Here is a 24,280-nt window from a genome sequence, read left to right as displayed (position 1 = left end):
CAGGTGCATAGATGAAAGTAGTACAGTGAATGTGGTTTATCTTGATTTCAGCAAAGCATTTGACATTATCTCCCACAGCATCCTCACAGCAAAACTGAGAAAGTGTGGGCTGGATGATAGGTAGTGAGGTGGATTGTGAACTGGTTGAAGGGAAGAAGGCAGAGAGCTGTGATCAATTGGTCAGGGTCTAGTTGGAGGCCTGTATTTAATGGAGTCCCACGGGGGATAATGCTTGGACTAATACTATTCAATCTATTAATTAATGACCCTGTTGAGGGAACATAGGGCACTATTAGCAACTTTACTGATGATACTAAACTGGAGGGAGTGGCTGACACCTCAGCAGGCTGTGCTGCCATTCAACGAGACCTGGATAGGCTGGAGGATTAGTCAGAGAGAAATCTAATGAAATTCAACATGGGCAAGTGTAGAGTCTTGCATCTGGGAAAGAAGAACCCCATGTAACAGGATAGGTTGGAGAACAAACTCTTAGAGAGTAGTGTAGGGGAAAAGGACCTGGGAGTCTTGGACAGCAGGATGAGCATGAGCCAGCAATGTGCTCTCATGGCCAAGAAGGCCAATGGCATCCTGAGGTGTAGTAGAAGGGCTGTGGGCAGTAGGACAAGAGAGGTTGTCCTCCCCCTCTACTCTGCCGTTGTGAGACCTCATCTGGAATATTGTGTCCAGTTCTGTGCCCTTCAGTTCAGGAAAGACAGGGAGCTACTGGAGAGAGTTCCGCGTAGGGATACATAGATGGTTAAGAGAATGGAGCATCTCCCTTATGATGAAAGGCTGAGGGAGCTGGGGCTCTTTATCTTGGAGGAGACTGAAGGGTGACCTCATTAATGTTTACAAATATGTAAAGGGCAGGCATCAGAAGGATGGAGCCAGCCTGTTCTCAGTGATGGCCATAGGACAATGGCCAATGGGTATAAGTTGGAACATAAGAGATTCCAAAGAAACACGAGGAAAATCTTCCTCACTGTGAGGGTGAGGGAGCACTGGAACAGGCTGCCCAGATGGGCTGTGGAGTCTCCTTCTCTGGAGACATTCAAAACCCACCTGGACAAGTTCCTGTGTGACCTACTCTAGATGATCCTGCTCTGTCAGGGGGGGTATGACTAGATGATCTGTTGAGGTCCCTTCTGACCCTTGAGATTCTGGTATTCTGTGAAAAGAAATCCTGCTGTTGTAAGCAACCTATTTGTTTATGTAGGGTATCTGGGGTTGGGCAAAATATAGCTGGAACAGAATTCAGCGAGCTCCTTTCTGATTGTGGAATTAAATCAGATGCTTTCTCTTCCATGTTTAACTTTAATCTGCTCATGGGCTACGTCTGTTTTAGCCAATCAACCTACACTGTTAAAGCATTGTTTCTTGAGATGACTGACACAGGATATGAGGCTGCAGGATAGAAGATGGTACCCAAAGATAATTTCATACCTTATCCTGGGCCTGACTTAAAGTGCAGCTAGCTTTAATCAGTGTTTTTGCCTATGGCTGCTGCAAATGGATTGTGAATGGTGTTAGGACTATGTTATTTTAGATGCCCTTTGCACCATAGGTACAATCTGTAAGCTGCAGTTCAAGCGTCAGAATCATATTCAGGTATTCCAGCAAGCTAGTTGAGTGAAAATATCCAAGAATGCACTTGAGATTTATCTCTCTTTACTTTCTGTCTAGTGTCATATTAGGAGCCTACTAGTAATTCCTAGTAATCTGTCACTGGTGGCTTTGGAGTTACATCTGAGAAGAAAAAACATTAAGACTACGACTAAGGCATAGGAGAAAAGTTGAGGAAAAAGCAACTCCGTTCTTCTCAAGCACTGCAGGCTTGTTGTCCATCCCTTCAGCATGGGACTTTGTGCCTCTTGAAGACAGAACGATTGGCTTCTGTGTGGTCAAACTAGCTTTCAAAAAAAGTTAAGTGAGAGTGAGAAATTAACACCCATCGATTTGAACTCTGGGTTCTGTCAGTATTGTTGTGTAAGAAAGATTGGCCACTTCTTCTAGGACTAAAAAAACTACTAATCTGGATACCCCTGTGTTTCTGCCATTCCTTCATCAAAGAATATGTGTGGAAAATTTGATTACAGGCTGTAAAACTACAGCAATGAAAAGGGAGATTGCATTTTCCATGTTTTTTACAAAAGTAAAACCAAAACATTAAAAAACTGCTCCAAGATTATAATTAGAAACATACAGTACAGGTAGATTTTCTAGTTTCCACTCAAATTCTTGTTACAAAATTATCCCCCAAATTCTTGAAGCTATGGCCTAGCCCTGCGCTTTCTCATTCCCTCCAAACACATTTGGTGTGACATCAGTATAATATCCTTGTCTAATGCATTATAACAAGAAGTATAGACATGAATTTATGATACCCAGTTTAACAAGTTGTTATATCAAGTACTTATTTTAATTGGAAAGATATTCCAAGTTTCACTTTCTCACTGAATGGTGATACAGGACTGTCAGTATCAACCACTAGATGCCAGCCTTGCTCCTATAAAGGCAGTCCAGTCTGTCTTGGTCTGTCCACAAAAAAGGATGCTGCACAGTGTATTGACAGACTGGCATGGAATTGAACTAAAAATACAAATGCAGGTACACGCCTGTAGTATTTCTGCTCCAAATATCCTTTATAGTTGATTAATTTATAATGAATCATTCTTGATAACATGCAACACCTTAAGGTCCAGTTTCATCTTGGAAGTGTGTAAAAGGCTGTATCACCTCTCATGGGTCAGCCTGCTCTTTTTGTGACAGAAATAAGCACCGTCAGACCTGAGGAGCTGGCACAGCTGACACTGACTGTAGTCATTCCAGTGTATGCATAAGCAATGGAAAAAGCTTAGTGTCTTACATTGTTCCTCTCTCTGCAGCCCCAAACCAGTAAGGAGTCTGAAAACTTAGAACACCATGATGATGTTGTTGTGTAGGCGTAAAGGAGCCCTCACTACAAGAGGTCGTACTGTGCATGACTCTCTGGGACTCAGCAACCTCCACTTCTTTGCAGGGAGCACAGGAGGAGGAGTGAGAAACTATTTTGAAGTAGACGTCTCATACATAAAGCTGAGAGACTCGTAATAGCAATAATTCCCAATCTGTCCTTTTTGAAGGACAGTCTTCCCAATTAGCGTGTTGCCTCTGAGTCTCTTGGTGAAGCCAGACACAGGATCTGCCACGTTGTTGCTTGCAGAATGTCTCAGGTGGTATTTATGTGTGTGGATGCATTGCTTGGGCTGTTGTTTTTAGTGGTGACAGCTGGAATGCATACATGTATGTGCCTGGTACCTAATGCCTTGCTACTAGCATTACAAGTGTTAAAGTCTCTGTGCACAGAGACCAAATTAATGGCAGCCTCATTCAGAAAGGCTGCTCAGCCCTGGGGAAGCTAGAGGGTGTATTTCCTGAGCCTAATGCTTGTGTATCTCAAAAACACAAGCAAGACTCAGTTTGCTCACTGTATGTGGCAGAGGAACAAGGAAAAAGTAAAAATTACTTCAGGAAGTGACATCTTCATAGCTAAAGAGTATGTAAAATAGTATTTTTTTCTTAATTACATGGGCAAAGTAATTTCTGTATTTTCTGAAAGCCTTAATGTTTTTCTCTCACTATTCCCTTGGTTTTGCTGACATCACACAATACCAGCTTACATACTCCTCCTCATGCCTTGACATACGTGTCTGACAACTGATAGAGTCACATGAAGTGACAGACAATCCCAGACTTTGCCACAAAAAAAGAGTTTTCCTGACAAACAATTGAACATATGCTACCGGTCTTCAGTAACTTGGATGCATTTCAGTGAAATGACAAACAGATGTGAAGAACGAGCGTCTTGCACAATTGCATTAGAGACACATATAAATGTGTGAGCTACAAGGAAGATCTTAAACTTCAGAATGAAAGCTGTCCCTACAGGCACAGTAAGCTAGACATTTCTATTCCTGTTGCCAGTCATCCTAGGCTGTGGACAGTAAAGTCTCCCTTAGGTCTGGAGGATGGGGAAGCAATGCCTCGGCATCTCAGAGATCATGATAATAATAATAATGTACTTGGACTGTGGGAATCCACGCCGCAGGAAAAAAACAAAACAAAAACCAAGACAAAACCCAAAACAAACAAAAAACTCAAACACGGGAAAGGAGGGCTACAGTTCTCGGCTGGAACTTAACTGTTCGGGACCAGGAAGCAGAGGATAGACCGGGGGGCAGAGGAGACGACTTCTCTTCTGAAATTACACCCCGACCTGCCTTTCCATGCCCACCCTCTGGATGAGAAGCCAGGGCAGGATGGTCCCACCGGCCACTCCTGGTCGACATGAAGCTGCGGCCGCAGATAAGCCCCTGGCCTCTCCCGCTGCACCGCTGCACGCCTGGGGCCAAGTGGCACCCTCGCCCCACCTGTCGGCGGGTGGTCCCAGCCCCAGGCGCGGTCCCAGCGGGTGGGGGGCGCCGAAGCCGCGACACGGGGTGATCCGCAAGCGGCATCTAAAAAAATCGTTTCCTTCCGGAGCGGCGACGCCGGCCGCCACTTCCCCGGCACTCCTCGGGCAGTGGCGGCGGCGGCCTCCGGGGTGAGGCGCTCGGAAGCCGTCCGAGCGCGGCGCCTGCCGCCGCCGCCACCGGGTGGAGGAGGCTGAGCTGTGGGAGGGGCGGGGAGGGACTAGCTGCCTCGGTGACAAGGTGCCAGCGGAGCCGCCGTGGCCACCGCTAGTGCTCCGCCGCGCTCGCCGCCGCCCTCCCGCCCCGAGAAGTTTGTCTCGGCAGCAGCGCAGCCGCCCGGGTCGCTGCGGCGGGGCAAGGGGCCGCGCCGGGAGTCGCCGCGGTCGGGGCCACCGCGGGACGGGGGTCTCCTCCAGCGGGAGGCGGCGGGGGAACGCCGGCGTCGGGCAGCGGCGCTCCGGGAGCCGCCCCGCCCGCGCCATGGCAGCACGGTCCCGGAGACCCTGGCTGAGCGTGGTGCTGGGGCTGGTGCTGGGCTTCACCGCCGCCTCCTGGCTCATCGCCCCCAAAGTGGCCGAGTTGAGCGAGAAGAGGCGCGGCGCCAGCCTCTGCGCCTACTACGGGCGCTCGGCGGGGCCGGGAGCGGCCGGGGGCGCGGTAGCGCCGGGCGGGCAGCCGGCGCCTCCGGAGGCAGCAGCGGTGCCGCGCGGCACGAGTTTCAGGAGCAGCCCCTGGGAGATGCCGCCAGCAGCGGCGGCGGAGGGCACGGTGTCCAGCCCCGCTGGCGGCGGGCAAGGGGAGCCGGAGGAGGAGGAAGGCAGCGAGAAGCGGAACGGCCGGCCCGGCGGCAGCCACAACGGGAGCGGGGACTGGGGGGGCGCCCAGGGCTGCGCCAAGCCCCGCAATTTCCTCTACGTGGGGGTGATGACGGCCCAGAAGTACCTGGGCAGCCGGGCGGTGGCGGCGCAGCGGACGTGGGCGCCCTCGGTGCCGGGCCGCGTGGAGTTCTTCTCTAGCCAGGGCTCCTCCGCGCCCCCTGGGCTGCCTCCGCTGCCCGTCGTCGCACTACCCGGCGTGGACGACTCCTATCCGCCGCAGAAGAAGTCCTTCATGATGATCAAGTACATGCACGACCACTATCTGGACAAGTACGAGTGGTTCATGCGGGCGGACGACGACGTCTACATTAAAGGTGACCGAGGAGCCCCTCGCCGGAGGGAGGGAGGGAGGGAAGCTGCGGCCTGGGGGCCCAGCGGGGTCCAGCGGCTGGTGAGGAGAGTTGGTTGCTATCCCGGGGGCGGAGGGAGGGAGCGCAGAGGGCATCCCGCCCCAGCCCCTCTTGCCGGCGGCGTTTGCTTCCAGCCCCCGTGTGCGAGGCGTAGAGTGCCGGCCCGGCGCAGAGCTCCCGACGGGAACCTCCAAGTGCCCCCGCAGGTCCGGGCCGCGTTGGGAGGCTGAGGCAGCGGGTCGGACGGCGGCGGGCAGGGTCAGCGGTTCTTGCGCGGCAGGAAGATCCCCTAGTAGGCGACTCTCGCGCTTGCTGCCGGCCCGTGCGCAGGGTCCATCCCGTCCCGGCGGGCTGGGCGCGGGCGGGGGAGCAGCCCATGAGCGGTAGTCGCGACTCGTCCCGGCAGCGGCGGGGAACATTGCCGGCTGCGTCCTGCTGCGGCTCGGCGTTCCCTGCCGCGGCTGCTTCTCAGCCCGAAGGCTTCGGTTCGGTGCTCTGCGCACATGATCCTCTCAGTACTAGGAAAAGTTCTCCGCTGGCTCCCTGACACGTCGGCTGAGCAAATGCAGCCTCTGAAGGCTACATGACAAGCTGCTGATCTCCTGTGCAGCGTCTCTGAAAAATACTAGCCCCATTTCCGTTCTCGTTTTATAGTACCATTAGACAATTATGTTCTGCAACCCCCTTCCCTTTGATCTACGCTTGTTGTGACTGGTGCTACTCTTAGGAAAGAAAGAGATACAGAATTTCTCTTCCATAAACGTATGCATAGGTCATGAGAGCAGTTGCTTATGCTATGGGAAGCACTGTTGAATGTTAACTGGAGGTAGCAGTATACTTCCCTAGTTGTCACTTGATTTTGAGTCGTTTTATGGCTTGCCTGCTTGTCAGCTGTCATTCATCTGTAAAATATTTGCACTTGTGCAAATGTATGTATGTATATATATTCAGTTGTAGACATAAAAGTTGTCAGTGTTTTCTTTGGGCTCAGTTTGGAGTTAGATGATAAACCTCTTTTTACTTGTTTCCAAGGTGCCAAGTTAAACCTATCCAGAAACTTCTGATTTCCAAGTAAATACAGAATCACAGTTTCTTAAAAGCAATAGCTAGAGAGTTTGAAGGAAAAGAGTAGCACTGGGAATGCTCTGGAAAAACCCTGAGTTTTACCTTGTTCTGGCAATTATTCTGCAATCAGACATACTTATCTTGGTTAATTGAGGTTTGCTCTGGTGTTTTAAAAAAAATACTTCTGGGAGTACTTTCATCCAGGATGGTTTGAACAGAACAAGATTTACTGGTAAGATTAAGTTTGGATCATATTCAAGCTTTTGGCTGAATGAAAATGTCATGTCAATTAATAATAAAAATAAGAGATCTGTGAAAGGTAAACTTGTCCAAGGATATTTTCATTTAGGTATAGGCTGCTGCTTTGGAAGTGATATCCTGTGGCAGTCTCAAATCTCTGTTATGTTTTAAAAACAAGCTTGAGGTACAGAAAAAAGATGGCTGGTAGAATAGCAGAGAAATAATAGTAATCTTTTCTCTTTTTCAGGTGAGAAATTGGAGGAGTTTCTTCGCTCGCTGAACAGCAGTAAACCTCTGTATTTAGGACAGACTGGTCTGGGTAATATTGAAGAACTTGGAAAGCTTGGACTGGAGCCTGGAGAGAATTTCTGCATGGGGGGGCCAGGAATGATCTTCAGCCGGGAGGTTCTCAGGAGGATGGTGCCACATATAGGTGAATGCCTTCGAGAAATGTACACCACTCATGAGGATGTCGAAGTGGGCAGGTGTGTCCGAAGGTTTGGAGGAACTCAGTGCGTTTGGTCTTATGAGGTAGGTGACAGCATATATTGCACTGTGCTCTTTCTTTACAGAGTTTTTCATCTTTCAGCGTAAGTATCTGTATCTGCAATCTCCACCATAATTATGTTTTCATGAATCCATCAGAACGTTAAACTGCAGACTGTAAGGAAAAAAAGAGAGAAAAACATTCCCAATGTGTTGCTGCAAGCATATTTATTTCTACTTGTGTCTTTCAGTTTTCATCGGTGACAATTACTGCAGTCATGTTGTGAGTATTGCTGTGCTGTTAGTTACTAAAGCATTACCTTGAGGGTTTCCACAAATAATGCTTGAGATGATGCTACTGTTGTTGACATTTGTTGTTCATATTGGATCTTTTTAAGAACTTGGTTTTGGGTAAGCATATAGTGTATCCGTTTATTCTGTATCGTAGGTTCTTAAAATACATTGTGGTATTTGAAGAAGAGTTGCCTGTATTTTCTTAATTACTCAGATGTATTTTAATGGGGGTCGTTACTGGCAAAAGGAGAAATAGAGATTGTTTGGTTTTTTTTCCTTGTACAGAAATATATTCTGTTGCACTGCCTGTATCTATGATACACTTTTAACTGTTTTTTTTAGTGTAAAACAGTTTGGAAACATGTTAAGGACACATGCAGTGTAACGAATCTTCCTATGCTGAAGTCATTTTAGGAGCAAGCAATTTCGTTCAGTAGTAATGTTTTCTAAAGTGATAAAGGTGTGTTGCAATAGCCAAAAAGTTTATTTGCAGTTTATTTTACAACTAAAATTCAGACCTCTTTTGCTAGGAACACTGAGATTAGTGGCAAGTCTATCTTAGTAGATAAAAACAGACTAAGCATCCAACTACAAGAAAGCATAAAGGGGACTAGCTAATATGATGAATGTGATTTTACCTCATTTAACTGATTCTTTAATATTAATATACGCTTGCCCTTTGGCACTCCCTCGTTAAGCAGAAGATCATTTAAATGGGCCACTGAAAGAGGTTATGTGCTACTATCGACAAAAAGAGAGAAGAATAATTAATTTTGTGGATTAGTGTTTTTCTGAATGGTCTGGAGAAAGGTAGCCATTTTAAAGTGGGTTTGATAGGCTACAGTGCATGTAAACAGGTGAACAAAAGTAAATATTGAAAAGTTGATCTTAACTAGATGGAAGTGATAGAAATGGAAATATTATCCTTTAATTCATGAAAGAAAGATGCTTTTAGAAACTATTTAAATTATGTTGTAAATGCCAATGTGAAATAACACACCTATTGCACTGGTAGAGCAGGGAAGGCATTTACTGTGCAGATGGATATCAGTGAAGGACTAGCGGTTCTTAATCAGGCGTCCAAACCCCACACTGTGTTTGCAGCTTAATCTTACCCTCTGATGTGTTTTGGACTGTGTCTATACAAGGTCGTTTTCAAATCCTTACAGGCATGTGATGCCTGCTGATCTGTATCAGATAGTAGAATGATGATTCTGCCTTGACAGTTGTATCTTGGAAGCGGTGTGGGTTTGTTTTTCTGGTTTGTCTTGGGAAGAAGTCTGGGGGAGGGAAGAAAACTGATAGTAGATAACATTGCTATGGTTATAATTTGTTTTGATGTTGAATGTCAGGAAATTTTGTCTCCAAGCACTGAGCGTAAGTGGAATAGAGAGAAAAAATAGGTTCATGTCTTCATTTCTGGAGGCCGAGTTATATAACTGCCCAGAAGCTCAGCCTTTTATGATAGGATGGAGGTCTGAAAGCATCAACTTTTTGGAAAAAAAAAATGTATTTTTATGGGATCTAGAACAGAGTAACACCAGCCTTGACTGTCAGTTGCTCTTGAAGGCTCTAGGTTTATATAATAAAGAATAGAAGAAGAAAAAAATGTTTTAGGCATTGCAATAGCAACTGCTCATTTCTAACCAGTATTTCGATTTGTTACAAGAATCTTTTCTACTGTGTTACTGGTAAAGAAGATGATCCAGAAGATGCAGATAGTTAAGACAAAACTGCTTAGGATGCCATCACAAGCATAGAATCTGTGCTGAAGGGAATGATTGAAATAGGGTGTCCAGAGAGAGAGAGTAGTTCTGTTTGTGCTTTGGCATAGTTGGTGTTTTGTAGCTGGTTCTTTTAAGCAGAATGATACTCAACTGGAGCAGATTGGCTTGTTGTGAGTTGGTAAATTGGTTAGTGACAAGGGTGACTTTTTTTTATTTCAGGCACTGAAACTGTTGCTGTGTGCTTTTTCATTCCCGTCTTAGATCAACAGTGCTATTTGCTTACTAGAACAGGATTTTTTCTTTCGGGTACAGGTGTGCAGAGAGTAAGATTGGGACCAAGGCTTTCCGCATAGACAATTGCATTTTTGTACTGAAGTCCTCTTGTTACATCGTATTTATATTGTATTAAACTGAGTCCTCTTGAGCTGCAAGATTTTGTGAACTTAGTTGCTTTTGGGAAAATACATAATTTGAAGTATGTGGACTAATATGAACTGGAAACAATTTCATTTTGGAACAAAAACTCTAGAGGAGTTGAATCACTCTTGTGTAATTTTTTAACTATCTTTCTTTCCTAAGAACTGGATTGGAAAGTCTATTTTTGGTGAGGATGAACGAATGCAAAGAGTTCAAGAGAAAACTTGAAATGCTTGAACTTTGCTGGGTGACTCATCTGCTATAGGTAACTGTCTGCCTGTCAGGGTTTATTCTTCTGCCATTCACAGTTAGCTAGTAAGCTGAGATAGTTTATATGCCTAATGTGCTTGCTGGCAAGGAGAGGGTTACAACTTTGGCTCTTTGGGGTGTTTTTTTCGCTTTTTTTTTTTTTTAAATTTTTGTCTCCCCTTGGTCAGAATGAATAAGAAAAAAAGAGATTTACAAGCCTGCAATAAGCCACTTTTATTCTTGGGGCTTTCTAGAGTTTAATTCATGTTCTACCAGATTTGAAACTGGGGCTAAAGGCTGAGTCTCCCACACACCAAATATCATGTGGCTGAGGTGATAAACCGCTTTTTATCTCTGCTGATGGAGCTTCTCCACTTTAAACTAAGAATTAGTCATCTGTTTGTTGAAAGAATGAATCTAATAACAGGATTTTTAGGACACTTATGGAAAATGGAGGAGACAGAAACCTGTCCCTGGGTTGAAATTTGACAGTTACTTCTAAGCCAAATCTCACTGTAGGGTGCATGCTGCTCTCAGTTACTGTCCTGTAACGCAGCCTTGCACAGTCCTGTGGTGAGCTAGAGCAGGGGCGGGATCCACTCGAAACCTGAACTCTGACTGAAAGAGCTTTCTTCAGCTGGATCGGTACTTGGGGCAAGGGTTTGCTGAGCAGGAGCATGGGAAGAAAGCCATGGTCACCTTCAGCCAGGAGTGAAGGGACAGGAGACTGTAAAACTACCCTTCTTGCTAGCAGCTTATGTTCAAATTGACTGGAAGCAAAGGCTGATCAGCAGCCTAAGGCTAGTACATTCCCTTTCTACTTGAGGAAGTATCTGCTGGAAGTGTTCTACAGAAGGTTGATCTTCATTCTGATATAATTTTCAGCTATATCTTAATTTATCCTCCAGTTTTGATGATGCTGTAATGATGAAACTGTAATAAACCTGATAAACTTGTTTAAAATATCTTTATAAAAAGCTTTTTTGTTTTTGTTAATTGTTAGCAGCTTCTGCTTCCCCAAATCAATAACAATAAAGATTAAAAAGAGCCTTTTGCTTTTGTGCTTTCAGAATCCATATTTCAGGCTAGCAATTTCTTCCACTAATTTTGAAACCTCAAAATATTTTTCTTTAAATGAATGATTATATTGATTTTTAATTATTCATACTTGTTATATTCTTTGGAGACAAAAATATAGTTAAAAACCTGAGATGCTGCTTCATTGCTTTCTTTGCTGTTTGAGAGAGACATGACTACAGAGGACCATTTGAAAAAAAAGGCTGATTGATTTACCATCCACATCCCTGCACCCCCCTCTCCATCTTTTTTTTTTTTTAAATCTGGTTTCAGAAGAGCATTTTGTACTTTATAACCTAGGTTTTTAACAAACCAAATACTGTAGTTCCACAAAAGAACAAAATAAAATGCCACCGTTTGGTCAGAAGTCAAACACTGTCAGCAGTAAGAGAGAAGATTTTTTTTTTTAAGTGAAAAATGACAAAGGCAGCCTAAAGAGGTTTAAAGACCACTTGTCAGTGTATTTGAGACATATGGCACAATCTAATGTGAAATTATTAAATTCTTTTTGTAGATTATAGAATCATAGAATGTCTCCAGTTAGGAGGGACCAATAGGGATTAAGTACGATGCTTGCTGCATTTATATTAAACTTAAAAACAAGTAGTCTGCATTGATGATTGCAAGTTTTTCTCTTTGTGTTTTTTTTTTCCTTTTACAAAACTCTACAGCAACCATAGAACACAGTCTCATTACTATTACATTTTTTAAATAATAGAACTCTCTAATACCCAGCTTGATGTTGATTCCCAGTAGTTACAGGAAATATCCTGGTAAAATGCCTATTTGGATAATTTTATTTATTTTTATTTATTTAATATTATTTGGATCATTATATTTACAAGCTATTGTAGTATACTGTTTCTCTGTGTATGTGATACTGAATAAAATACGAATCATTAAATGCATATCCTATTGCAGTAACTGTGGTACAAAAAATTGAGTCTTCAGTCTTGCCCAATGTGGCACTGTCTGGCCTGCATACATGTGAGCTGCCTGTCACTGTTGTGCTGTGCAGACTCTTTGCTCTTTTGCTGGATTTGTAAGTAACCTCTTGTCATTCATTAGCTTTTTTACCTAGGGAATCTGGGGAGGCTGCCCAGGGGTGCTGCCTCCCATGGGTTCATAAGACCTGGGGACTCCCTGTCCTCTTGGCCTTTCTTGATCCTGCAAGATCAGCTTGACTGAGAGTTGAGGAAGTTCACAAGCATCTTGAACATTTCCCTGTGTGGCTCAGCAGGGCTGCCAGAGTTGGAGATGCCTTCTTTGTTTGGTTTTTTTTGGTAAAGGTTTCAGATGGTGTTCCCACAGCCACCATGGAGGTGTGCACCAGCACACACAAGCCCATGGCTGTAATCCATGTACGATGGTGTCTTAGCTGTGGAGCCAAAAGCTAAGGAAACTATTTCTTGGCCTGATTGAAAGTTAGCTTCTCTTACGTTTCTGGCTTGTTTACAAATAGGGTGTCCTGACTTTTGTGCCATCCCCCAAGAGGAAATACTGCCTGTGCTTTTTGGAGTTTGACAGCTGTGTAATTCTGACTCCTGATGCTGAGTTACCAAGGTGCTGGAAGATTCTGGGGCTGTGTTTCCTTTGTCATGGTGTGAAGAAAGAGTAGATGCGCCTCCTTCTTAGTGTGTTTTCTCCTAAGGATGCCAGCACCAAATTATTTGCAGGACTATATGGGCAACCTGTCAAATGTTTTTATGTACTTAAAGCAAATATTTCAGAGGTTTTTGTCTTCAAGAATAAGCAAGCATTCCACAGGCAAGCAAAAGAAAAATATTAGGAAAGGTTCCTAAATGATTAAAACTGTGTCTTTAGTTCTGTATATTGGTATCCTGAACTGTCTTTGTACCTGTATGGAAATTTAGACGTTAAACATTTTCCTCATGTTTGCTCTCATTTTATTAAAAATACTTTCTCAAGGCTTTTGTTCAATTGATGTAGGGGAGGTGTTCTTTAGCTAGTGCAGGAGAGGGGTGTTCAAGTGTGTTTGAAAGTAGAGTTTCACATGACATGATGCAACTGTGGCACAACTATTCTGAGTCCCGTAATTTAAACCCATCACATCATTCTTGACAGTGCCTGTCACATTATACAAGGAGTATGCTTGGTTTTTTAACAGAGACTTAGAGATGAAGAACTTGTCTGCTTCAGGGTCAACAGTGAATTTGGTGCTTTAAGCGAAGCACAATGAAACCCTTGTATTTTTACTTTTTACCCTGAAATAATTTTTGGTACTTTACCTTAAAATAAATTAAATCAAGCCACATGAGAAGCATTAGTTTCTATAGATACTTCCAGAATTAACTTAATTTTCAAAATTTTGTCTTTCCAGGATGTTCTGGAATAAATTTCCCTTTCACACCTACCAGTTTGATTGTGGTTATTGATTGTACTTTGACAAAGAGATTTGTTAAACTATCCTGCTTGAGGCTTTTTGAATACAATGTGTTTGTTGCAGATTATCAGGTAAAATGAAATAGTATAGAGTTCTTCTAAACTCTATCACTGGAAGTCCGGAGGTGGTTTCCTCCTGCTACCTCCCAGCCCTCAGAGCTGATGGATTTTATTACTTTTTCTGGACTGTACTTTGCATCTCTACTTGTCCTGACTTAGAAAATTTCCCAGGGTTATCTTTTTCCTGACTTTCATTTTCCAGCTTCATGTCTTTTGATGAGATCAAAAGATGTGCTTCTACTGAAATAGAAAATGGTCTCAAAGAGACAAGCTGGAAGTTGTAAACAAGGAGAGCTTCAGAAAGTATTTGGAATAAGTGCAAATCAAATATACTTACATTTACTGTGTTACTTCAGTAGGTATCAAAAATAGTATATGTTTCTTATTTTAGAAGAGTAAGCCTGCAAGTTCTGTATATTTCTTTGGAGTTTTTTTCTGCAAGTAGTAGTGCAACTGGATCATTCTTGGTCTCAGACTTTCACTTATTCTGTGGTTCTCATTACCAAACTGGTTTCCACCTATTCTCAATTCTTATGTGAGTAGGTACATATTAAGTTATTGTGGGTATACTCTGCTGTACCATAATCTCTGAACAATGCATTTATTTAGTTCTTCCTATGATTTCATTATATAACACAAAATAATTAAAAAATACCTATATTATTTAAAACACAGCAAGAACTGCTGTGCTTTGAGGACTTTATTCCATCAGACCAGTTCTGTCTGAAGATTTACGTTCAAGAGGAGTGCACAGGTAAAAATCTGTCCTGGTATAATAAACTAAAGCAGGTGCTAGTATTTTAAAGTCCTCTTGTTTTCTACTCTGAAGTTTTTGTCATTGAAGATAGTTCTCTTCATGTTGTAGGGGGAATTAATTGTGCCTAACCTACTATAATAGGAAATACTGTCAAACAGTTAAAAGGATTTTTTTTTTTATTATGTAGTTGTAGTGATTTTGGGAAATGTAGTAATAGTGTACCCAAAATAGTCACTTAAGTGTATATATATTGCTTCTGTGTTGTTTGATGCTTGAGATTTGCCTAAAGTCATGGAATGTGTCTGTTGCATCTGTGTGAAAATTAGTGTTCGTACCTTCAAGAGAGAATTCAGTACTGAAACTATGCACTGGGCCTTCCTTCATCCTGGTGATGGGAAGATGGTGCTCACTTCCCTGCTTCCAAATCTGTTAGCCTTCATTTTTACTGTGCTAAATCCAAGAGTAAACCTACCTTCAGATTCTGTTCTTAAATTCCTATGCAATCTGTGCTGTTAGTATGTATACTTGAAGATGAAAACTCTGTCATGGAAAAGAAATACGACAGATGGGGGCAGAAATATGGCCTTAGTGGGACAGAGAGCCTTGAATGAGTAAGAGTTGGTCTTTCTTCAGTGTGCTTTGTCAACTATCCTAGCACAGCTTGACCTTCATTACTTGTCACTGGAAATATGTTTTGAACAGCAGTGGCTTTATTATTTTAGCTGCACATAATGCAAGAAGCAGGAGAGGGAAATGTTGGGAGAAGGCAGGTTGTAATAACAGACTGACATGACTTGGTGGACTTTGGCATATTAGAAAATAGCTGTCATGAATCAGTGGCTCATGACTAGGAGTTGCATCTTCACATGTAAGATTTCTTTCATGAGTTTTTACCTTAAGATAGGACATGGTGTTGATGTTCGCCATATGTCTGTGTGTAGATGTGTATGTATGCGTGGGTGTATGTGCATTTTTAGGAATACTGCAGTGTATTTCCATTTGCCTTTTTGCCCTACTTTAAGAACTGGATAAACATAAAGACCATGAAATGTTTTGCTAATGCACTGAGGGATGTGAAAGCACTTCTACTCCCACTTTGGTCTGAATATGATTTACATTAGCTGTGTATGCTCTTGATAAAATATTGATAGAAGTTCATTAGTTGAGAAGGGGGAAAATCTGCAGCCCTTGGCACAGCTGCGTTAAAATATGTTCCTGAGTGTAAGTTAGTTTTTGACTTGACTAAACAGGAGCTTTCAAAGTTTTCATATTTCTGAACATTGGTAATACTTACTTTCATATCTAAAAATACACTTCAGTAGTAACATTCCTGCAGGTAAGTCCAGAACTGCAGGAGCTTCTCACTTATCTTGATTTAAAAGAACTTTGCTGTTGCTACCTGGTATGCTTAGTTTAGTACTAAATTCACAGTTTTACTAAACAGCTTCATTATTAATTTTCTGTTGCATTTGGAGAGCTACTGTTTTCCTTGGAAATGGCCTTTGAAAAGATTTATTTGGAGTTTCTGCCTTAAATCTGTGGAGTGGCCAATGAAAACAAACTCACTGAAGGCTTTACCGGTTTTATTATCCACATTACCTTGAATACAGGTACACTTGGTGTTCTTCCAAACTTGAACAAAAATGAAATGTGATGGCCTGTGTTGCAAGAGGGAGGGGTTTGTGCTTTCTTGATTTTAATATAGTTGGTTCTGTTTAGCCATAATTACATTAATCAGCTTGGTCAAAGTAAGTCCTTTGCTGCAGAACAGATATGTTCTTATCACATCCAGTGTGATCATGTAGTTAGGTCAGAAAAGTAGTTGCTGGGTTAAATATTTCAGTTATATGGGGAAAAGAAGCTTAAATAACTATTACAAGGACAGAATCATACAGTAGTGCTCCAATATTTTGTTAAGCATTTTCAAGAAAATATTTTTGTGTTTTGTAGTATAATTATTATTCTTTGTTCACTAAATACATAGAAATGAAAGATGTCTAGTAGAGTTTTTGGGATCCCTTCATTGGTACAGATAATAAAATGATACCACTCATGTACTGAATAGGTTGATATTTTCATTCACACATTCGAAGGAGGTGTTTAAGATATGTCCACACTTTCTGTCATTCTCATTTATAAGTATGTTGATCTTCATCTAAAATAATTTTACCTGTGGTCTATTTTACCTCTTCTGTGACACTGTAACACTGTTATAGAACGGAAGTGCTGTAATAAGGAGATTTTTTACTTCTAACGTGTCAAGGCTGTGGTAGTTTGAGCCTGGCTGGATGCCAGGTGCCCACCACACCACTTTATCCCCCACGTCCTCAGCAAGCCAGGGAAGGTGAGAAAATAAGATGGGAGTCTTGTGGGTTGAGATAAAAACAGTTTAATAAAGAAGCAGCAAAGCCGCGCCCGCGGGTAGCAAAGCAAAAGCAGATAAGCTGTTACTCTCTACTTCCCATCAGCAGCGATGTCCGGCCACCTCCCGAGAAGCAGGGCTTCAGTACGCGTAGCGGTTGCTTTGGGAAGGCCAGAAATGAATCTTGCCTCCTCTTGCTGCTCGTCTCCCCGAGTTTATATTACTGAGCTGACGTCATATGGTATGGAATATCTCCTTGGTCAGCCTGGGTCAGCTGTCCTGGCCATAGTCCCTCCCAAGATCATGCCCACCCACAGCTATTGGTGCAGGTGGGGGAAGGAATGCTGGAGGGACAGCCCTGATGCTGTGCAAGCGGTAGTCATAATATTGATACCAACAGTAAGCACAGCACTGCAAGAGCTGCTGTGGAAAATCACTACCATCCCAGACCCAGTACAAAGGCAAATATGTGGCTGCTTGTTCTTCTATGAATTGTTATTTACTTTAGAAGGCTCTTGTTTCATTCTTTGTACTTACCCATCCAGATTGATCAATGCTACAGTGCTTTTATTCGTTCAAGGTACAAGAATTCATGCTTTATGTTTCTTGTCTTAGACTCATAGAACCATAGAATAGTAGGGGTTGGAAGGGACCTTTACAGATCATCTAGTCCAACTCCTCTGCCAAAGCAGGTCCACCCATATCAGGTCACACAGGAATACATCCAGTCGGGTCTTGAAGATCTCCAAGGAAGGAGACTCCACAACTCCTCTGGGCAGCCTGTGCCAGGGCTCCCTCACTCTCACAGTGAAATAGTTTTTTCTTATGTTTAAATGAAACTTTTTGTGTTCCAGCTTCATCCCATCACCCCTTGTCCTGTTGCTAGCTACTATAGAAAAAAGAGATGTCCCAGCCTCCTGAAATCCACCATTTATATACTTGTTAATGATATCCCCCCTCAGTCTCCTCTTTTCTAGACAAAACAAGCCCAGTTCCTGCAGCCTTTCCTCATAAGGAATATGTTCCAGTCCCCTAATCATCTTGATGGCCCTGCAGTGGACTCTCTCCAGAAGTTCTCTGTCCCTCTTGAGCTGAGGAGCCCAGAACTGGACACAGGACTCCAGATGAGGCCTCACCAGGGCAGAATAGAGGGGAAGCAGGACCTCCCTTGACCTGCTGGCCACACTCTTCTTGATGCATCCCAGGATGCCATTGACCTTCTTTCCCACGAGGGCACATTGCTCCTTCATATTTAGCTTATTATCAACCAGGACTCCCAGGTCTCTCTCTGCAGAGCTGCTCTCCAGCAGGTCAACCCCCAGCCTGTACTGGTGCAGGAGGTTGTTCCTCCCCAGATGCAGGACTCTGCGCGTGTCCTTGTTGAACCTCATGAGGTTCCTCTCTGCCCAACTCTCAAGCTGGTTGAGATCCTGCTGAATGGCAGCACAGCCTCCTGGGGAATCAGACAGTCTTCTCAGTTTGGTGTCATCTGCGAACTTGCTGAGGAACTTACACTCTGTCCCCTCATCCAGATCATTGATGAAGTTGTTGAACAAGACTGGCCCCAGAACTGATCCCTGTGGAACTCCACTGGCCACAGGCCTCCAACTGGATTCTGTGCCATTGATCACCACCCTCTGGGCTCTGTCATTCAGACAGCTCTCGATCCACCTCACTGTCCACTCATCCAAGCCACACTGCCTGAGCTTTCTGATGAGGATGTCCTGGGAGACAGTGTCAAAAGCCTTGCTGAAGTCAAGGTAGATGACATCCGCTGCTCTCCCCTCATGTAGCCAGCCAGTTATGCACTCATAGAAGGCTATCAGGTTGGTCAAACAGGATTTCCCCTTGGTGAAGCCATGTTGACTCCCCCGGATAACCATCTTATCCTTCATATGTTTAGTGATACCATTCAGGATGAGTTGTTCCATCACCTTTCCAGGGATGGAGGTGAGACTGACAGGCCTGTAGTTTCCTGGATTGTCCTTCCTGTCCTTTTTGAAGACTGACGAGACATTGGCCTTTCTCCAGTCCTCGGGCACTTCGCCTGTCCTCCATGATTGCTCAAAAATGACGGAGAGAGGCTTAGCAATCACATCAACCTGCTCTCTCAGCGCTCTAGGATGCATCCCATCAGGTCCCATTGACCTAAATGAGTGTCTTAATCACCGTTCTTTTCACTTGCTCAATCTCTTTTTTTAAAAAAAAATATGTGATGGAGATTAGGTATGTACTATGTCTGGGATCTTATATGTCACTTCTACAGTGGCACTCAATTTTCAGCTTCACTATTGCATCCCAGGATTACATTTGCTGCTTTTAAGGCTCCATCACACTGTAAATTGATCACCATTGTGGTTAGTACTACTTGGTCGGTGTTATCTTCATCCGTTTTTTCGTACTGAGCTTTTGACTGGCAGAATACTTCAACTGGGTTAAAATTTAATAGTTTAGCAGTCAGATGTTTAATCCTCTTTCTATAAGAAAACTGTGCTGTCCTAAACAAAATATTGCCTTTTTCTGTGTAAAGGAAACTTCCTTGATTAGCAAGGTGACTTCCACAACAAGGGCAGATGCTGTGGTAGTGGGAGAAGAAATGTGCTATGTTACATGAGCACTTCCCATGGGGAAAACTCTGTTTTCCCGAGTATGCTTGTACCTCCTAGCAGGCAAATGACTAGTGAATAAGAAAGATTTCATCTCATAAAGAGTTTATTGCACATGATGTTATTTGTTGAGGGCTTCCATTCCAACTAAAGAAAGCTATTCTGTGTATCTTAGAGGAAAGTTGCCTTTTGGTCTTTCAGCTTTATAATCTGTGATTTTCCATTTTCTTTTTGATGTTTTTCACTGTGAAATTACTCCAAGTAATTGTGTAAATTATTAGAAACCTCTAAAAGAGGCCAAAGGGTTATCTTTGAACACTGGAGTTACTTTTTTGAGTCAGTCATTTGAATCCAAATCTGAACATCTGTGGAGGATGAACAGTAGTTTCTGGTTCTCCCGTACAGCCATTGTAGCCAGGAGAAATACTCAATGAATACTGGAGTCTGCTGTTAGGGTGATGTGTCTAGTTGAAGTATATGGACTGATGCAGATTTTTTATTAGAAAAAATAAAAATCTTTTGGGTACTATTATGAATGTTTTAATTTTTGAAGAATTGAGGTGGAAGTCTACAATTAATTGTTTAAGCAATTAAAGCTTGAAGAAATGTGTATGTGTACATCTGAGTATCTGTATATGTGTGTACATATATATATCTGTGTCTACATGTATATATATAACAATGCCAGTACTTTTTAATGTGACAGCTTGAGGCAATTTCCTTGAAATATCTATGATAAAGACACTTTTGAACAAGTTGGAAAATCTCTTCCCATCAGAAAAAGGCTTGCATAAATGTAAGGTTTATTTCCAACGTTACTGCTTCTTTGGAGCTTTTCAACTTCAGTAATAAGTAGTAAATAGCTGTGTGTTAAATCTCATGTGTACCTATATTCCCTAGGCAGTTTAGATCATGCCTATGTCTTGTGGTTGGCAGCAATCCTGCAACTAATACGAAACAAACAGCTCAGTCAATGCAGCATACAGGCAGTCTGCTCCTGCCAGCTCTGGGAGCTTTATTGGAAGAGAGATGTCAACTTTTGCAGAACCCAGCTTTCTGCAAGTGAGTAAATCAGTGCAAGTTGTAGACCTAAAACTGCCTTTGGAGTCTTCTGGCAGTAACCTGTGTTACATGCTGCTACATCCTTAGATATGAAACAATGTGATTTCAGTGCCCTTTTGGCATTCAAATCATGAGAAGAGATGTAAAGTGAGGAAGCTCTGAGAAGCCATTGCACACACTGGTGTTGAAGGCACTGTCCATGACAGGTACTGTGAGATGGAATCAAGTCCACCTTGTCTCTTTGCTCTGATCAAAATCCCTGTCTTTTTACAGCCTTATAGCTGTTACAGGAAACTTGTGACTTGCAGGAGAGAGGTAGCCCTTGTATTGACATAGGCTGTAGCAGCTTTTTTGTGTTTTGCTTTTGTCAAACACAAAACCCTGTGGTAGCAGGAAACTTCACCAAAGTGTTTGGTTAAGTGCAGTCAGGCCTCACCCAGGGAAAATTTGTCTCCTATCCTGTTTTACCCCACTTGCTGCCTGAATGCAGAAAGAGAACACAGTTTATTCCTGCATGCAATGTCTTTAGCCTGCTTGTGGGAAGTCTTTTCAATTTAAAGTTCAATTAAATGTATGCCACATACTGAATGTAGTGAGTTACTTCCTGCTGTGAAATTGAGTCCTTGCTCAAAGCTTACACTCCATCCTCTGTCCCTTTCTGTGGCCTTGCCCTTCATGTTCTGTTGCCACCTTGCCTCTTTTCCTCTGGCTCTTGTCTCTGCTTTTGAAGTGACATGAAAGCTTATAGGACCATAGAGAACTGCCAATGTTCCTGTGAGAATGAAACTGTTTTGATAAAAGCTACAATCTTTCTATGAAAATAAAAAAATCTTGTTAATGAAATTAGATGAGCAAGGCACACACATTAAAGGAATGATGTGGGCTGTTACAGTTTTGTTCAGTGGCTTGAACATACCTAGAAAGGGGAAATGCCATTTGCAGTGTGTGAAATATTAATAACTTTTAGAGATTATTGAGGAAGTAAATTTTTTCTAGTAATTTTTGAACTTCTTTTAAATGAAGTCCCAGAAAAGTAGCTCAACTTTCATCTGTTTGTTTAAATCAAGAAATACATTCATAGGCACAGCATAACTACATTATCTTCATCAAATCTTTAATTAACACTTTATTTTAATCAGTGTACACATTTTCCTTAGATTATGGCTTCTATGGTCCTATGTCCTTGGAGAAGTCTCATTTTTTTTAAAGGATTTTAGTTTTACTACTGTAGAAAGGTAACAACTGCGATGTGACTCTGAGGCTGGGTCGGAAATAAGTTGCTGCTGTGTGTTGCAGTCCATCTTGGAATGGAGGAGTGTGACTCACTAGATTTGTGTTTCACACACAGTGATGAAGATAGTGCTCTTCCTTCTTCTTTCTATGTTACTTCGTAGTCCTGAGCAGCTGAGTGCCGTTGCCTGAACTGTTGCTTGAACATCAGATGTGTTTTAAGATACACTCAGTTTTCTTGTGGCTTCCTATAAAGCTCTATATCTTGAATAATTTTTTATATCATAGGTATATCTTCAGTATAGTTTCTGTGTTGCACAAAGTCATACAAACTGGCTGAACTCATGAGGCCACATTGTTTCTCTGGGCTATTTCTGTTCACGCATTATTAAAAGTTCTTAATCTATTAAATATGCACAATGCATAACATTCTCTGTCACAAATTTCCAAAACCTGAAGAATGTAATCATCATGGGGCACCTGTCGTCAGAGTTGTGCCTAAAATGAAGGAAGGAATAGCTTTTTAGAAAGGCTTTTTAATGTTTTAATAATTTAATACAGATTAATACCATAATGTTCTCCAGATGATTAAATCTCCCAACAATAAAAATGCTTTCAACACAGTAGTGTGTGTTTTCTTAGAGCTTCTCCTTGAATGCCTGCAGCCATCTTCTCTGTTCTAAATCTTTCAGGTTAAATGTGGTTACTTTTTAACATTCTTCAGATGACATACTTCTGGAAGATCTTTGGTGTTTAAAAGAAATTATCTTGGCAATACCTGCTGCATTTCACACTTTCCTCAACCCACACTCAGTGAATGCCTTCAGACTGTAGGGAAGAGTAGAGCTCTTGATGTAGTGCTTGTTGAGATGCTGTCTGTAGGAAAGACTCCAGTCGTAGTCCTGGCAACAAATGACCCAAAGAGATCCCACATTAATCTACTCAACAGCCTTTGTCTAACTTCTGTTGTTTTATGGTCAGCCTACATAAATCTCTTTGCTAAATGTTACAATATTGTTGTGTGCTACTAGACAGCTCATTAATGTTCATTTTTTAGCTGGATGAATTCTTGCTCTGTAGAGGAGCTGAACTCCTTGGACTTCTATCTAATTTAAGTAATTAGAAAATCTTTCAGTGTTCAAATGGTTTGTGACCTTCATGCAGGTGTCTTTTCTTTCCCCAGCTGTGTGCTTAGTACACAGTTCTAAGTAATTGATGAAATGGAAAGCTGAACAGCTTGTTTAGATTGTGAACTGCTAGTGCATGGCATTGAGTTGTTTGCAGACTTTCTGTAACAGTGTTGTGAAGCATTCCTCAGATGTAGTTATGGAAAGAAAAAACTATTAAAACCTTTATTTTAAAGCTGTAGTAAGATATGCACTCTGAAGGGATGAACCAACCCAATTAATCAGATTTGAATAAAGACTATATAAGTTAATATATGCATATGTATATTTCTATACACACATAAATGTATTTATACATACATAACTCTTCTTGAGGAAAAGAATATTTAAAGTTAACTTTTCTGCCAAAATCTACACAATATGTAACTAACAGTTTTTAATTTTAATTTAATTTTGGTAAAATAAATATTTTACCAAACTGATAGGTTTAGAAGTAGTCATTAATCTGACAGGCACTGACGTCTGGATGATTTAGAAGCTGTACAGGAGTATTAGTCTTCAGACCAAAAACTGGTTTTGCATATGTATTTGCCACTAATAGAGGTTATTCTCTATGCTTCTTAAAAATTGCATGGAACTGAGATGCAAGGACTGCTGTTGTTTCCAAAGAGTTCACAAGACAAAGCCCTGTCCGAGCAGACATGACGCAGCTTACGCATCTGCATCATCAGCGCTGAAGACAGAGGATGGGAAGATGGAAGGTGAGATTGTGAGATGTTGTTAGCAGGCAGAATGAGGATGCCTGGGCAAGTGCTCACATGAAAAGTTTTCTGTGAGCTCTTGAGACTCAGAAAGGAGAACACCATGCAAGACTCTTGCCATCTTCTCCTGTCTAGGATGTGACAAAGTCAAAAAGGAAAGCAGAGTAAGGAAAAATGTGGTCATCTGTCCCATCTAGGATGGGATAGAACCATGTCTACTCTAGGGTGACATGTATAGCTTTGGGGTAGGACCTTGAACTTTAGAACCTTTAAGCAAATGTTGTTGGAAACAAATGGAGCTTTCTGTGACTGAATTTCTTGTTTCCAGCAAAGGAGATCAATTTGGGGCACTCTTTTTAAGGAGCTGAAGAAAGGATGAAGTGGGAAAACTACTAAATACTAATAACATCAAAAGGCAGTTTAAAACATAATGGTGACGGGATGTTCTGAGCAAAGTTAAAGTTTCACTAGTTAAGACATGATATATGTTTGACAAAAGCAGCTAATTTTCTACCTCTTAAAAAAAACCCCTAGTTTGTTAAGGATTTATATGTAAAATAAATGAAACTTGAATGAGGCATTTAGTCGATCGTAATTACAAATATCCTCTCCTTGAGTACCTTTAAGAAACTGGAAATTTCTTCACAGCTCCCCAGGATAGTTTTGATTCCTTTTAAT

General features: G+C 42.2%; 1 protein-coding gene across 1 annotated transcript in view; it reads left to right on the top strand.

The window, feature by feature from the left end:
- Window positions 1-4,931: 4,931 nt before the first annotated feature.
- The window catches only part of CHSY3 (chondroitin sulfate synthase 3), a 161,526-nt gene continuing 142,177 nt past the window's right edge, over window positions 4,932-24,280 (top strand). Inside the window, exons 1-2 of the mRNA XM_062018910.1 lie at window positions 4,932-5,643; window positions 7,232-7,515. Coding sequence (XP_061874894.1) covers window positions 4,932-5,643; window positions 7,232-7,515 — 996 coding nt within the window. The remainder of the gene's footprint in view (window positions 5,644-7,231; window positions 7,516-24,280) is intronic.

This window comes from Colius striatus, chromosome Z (assembly GCF_028858725.1).
Source record: "Colius striatus isolate bColStr4 chromosome Z, bColStr4.1.hap1, whole genome shotgun sequence".
Lineage (NCBI taxonomy): Eukaryota > Metazoa > Chordata > Aves > Coliiformes > Coliidae > Colius > Colius striatus.
This window is presented reverse-complemented; position numbering and strand designations above follow the sequence as displayed.